The sequence below is a fragment of the Amblyomma mixtum genome, chromosome 8, assembly GCF_055824585.1.
Source record: "Amblyomma mixtum isolate Tamu chromosome 8, ASM5582458v1, whole genome shotgun sequence".
Lineage (NCBI taxonomy): Eukaryota > Metazoa > Arthropoda > Arachnida > Ixodida > Ixodidae > Amblyomma > Amblyomma mixtum.
In genome coordinates, this window is record NC_143019.1 from 129,646,524 (window position 1) to 129,648,087 (window position 1,564).

A 1,564-nucleotide genomic window follows, 5' to 3' on the forward strand; every position below is an offset into this window, starting at 1 on the left:
ATGATTGCGTCAACACCGATTCTTTTTTTGCGCATCTCAGAGGCCACTCACTTCAAAACAATGGCAACCCATTCTTATCGGCAAGGAGGCCACAAGTTTGAATCGACTGGAGGGAAGATTTTTAAAATTTGCTAGCAGTCAAATGTGTTCTTTTTTTGACGGACAAACAGCAAGATAGTGAGGAAGGGCAGGCGATCAGTTCTGATTAGAAACATATTGGAACACTTTATTTATTGGAAATAATAATTTCTAATCTGGGTCCCTTCAAGGTACTACATGTCCCAAGGCGTTTACATGGCGACGGGCTTGTGCCTTCCCGTTAATGTCTCTGCTTATTGTACTCGTAACTTGTAAGTGTGGTCTATTCGTAAGCACACGAGGTTCACCAAAAGGAGCAGCGCGACGCAGGACGCATGGCCGCACCGGTGGTGCACTTGAAGGCCTCCGCAAAGGCCTTCGTGTTCTTGAGGGGCACGTTACAGCGGTCCACAAAAGGCGCGTACTGCCTGGCCTGAAGGACGCTCCCCTCGGCGCACCATTTGACGCACGAGGAGATGAAGAAGAGCTGCCTGGCGTCGTACTTGAGCCCGCCCAGCCTCCGGCGGTCGCCGTGGCTCACGTAGGCCTGGTGGGCGGACACTATGCCGGCAAAGTCCGCCATGTTCTCGGAGTCCGCTGTGCCCTGCAGTCGGCTGACACTGATCATCCTACACGTTCCTGTCGGGCGACCGCAGCCTGAAATTGAAGCTCAGGCAGAATCGGTGCTATTACTCTGCAGGTACTTGAAGTACAATGAAGTTATGAACTGCCGTTCCATCACTTGCTCTTGTCCAAAATGCGTTGCGTAGGTGGTGGTGAAAAACATTTATGGGCAATTAAATTTTTTACAGAGAGGTGATTGGGGTAGGACCCTATTGGCCCTTTCCCCTCACAGTACTAGGTGGAGCCCCTATTCCGGGGCCCCATTGGCAAGCAACGCCGCCCGCGTCCGTTGAACCAAGGCCTTTTGGCTCTTTAGATCCTGACAGCCGAGCAGGGCCGCCTCCCAGTCCTCTCTGCTGGGGTTGGGGTTGGGGGGGATAGATGGGTTAGATTGACACGCCCAAACCATGTGGAAGGTGTCAGACACCTCCCCACAGAACTGGCACGTGCCATCAAAGGATGTATTGAAATGTTTAAGCACCGCCGGGCACAGTACAGTGTTAGTGAGAATTTTGATGAGGAGGCGCTCGTCAGCGCGATCCAGACCCTTACAAGGGGCCAGGTAGCGCCGGTGCTCCTCCTTGTAGTAATCGGTGATTTGTTTGAATGTAATGGCAAGATTGTCTGATTGGGAGTACCCTTCCAAGGACAGGGAGATAGCCCGGGGAGAAAGTGCGCGGGCGGCCTGATTGGCCTGTTCGTTTCCCTGTAGTCCATGGTGACCGGGGGCCCAAATCAGGTTGCGTGGAGTTGGATCTTCAGATCGACATGCGTTGCGTACAAAGGTGTTTCCAACGGGCAAGGCTTTGCCCCGAACGGGCGATGGCGATCCTTGCAATCCCTGGCAGAGCTGCAACACGCT

At 53.3% G+C, this 1,564-nt stretch overlaps 1 protein-coding gene across 1 annotated transcript; it reads right to left on the reverse strand.

Moving 5' to 3' along the window:
- Window positions 1-382: 382 nt before the first annotated feature.
- Window positions 383-706, reverse strand: LOC149334411 (neprilysin-1-like). The gene has a single exon (XM_089557920.1). The coding sequence runs from the start codon at window positions 704-706 to the stop codon at window positions 383-385; it is 324 nt and encodes a 107-aa protein (XP_089414046.1).
- Between the last annotated feature and the right edge of the window lie 858 nt (window positions 707-1,564).

Coding starts and splice junctions, on each gene's coding strand:
- LOC149334411 (XM_089557920.1), bottom strand. CDS start 706: ATGATCAGTGTCAGCCGACTGCAGGGCACAGCGGACTCCGAGAACATG.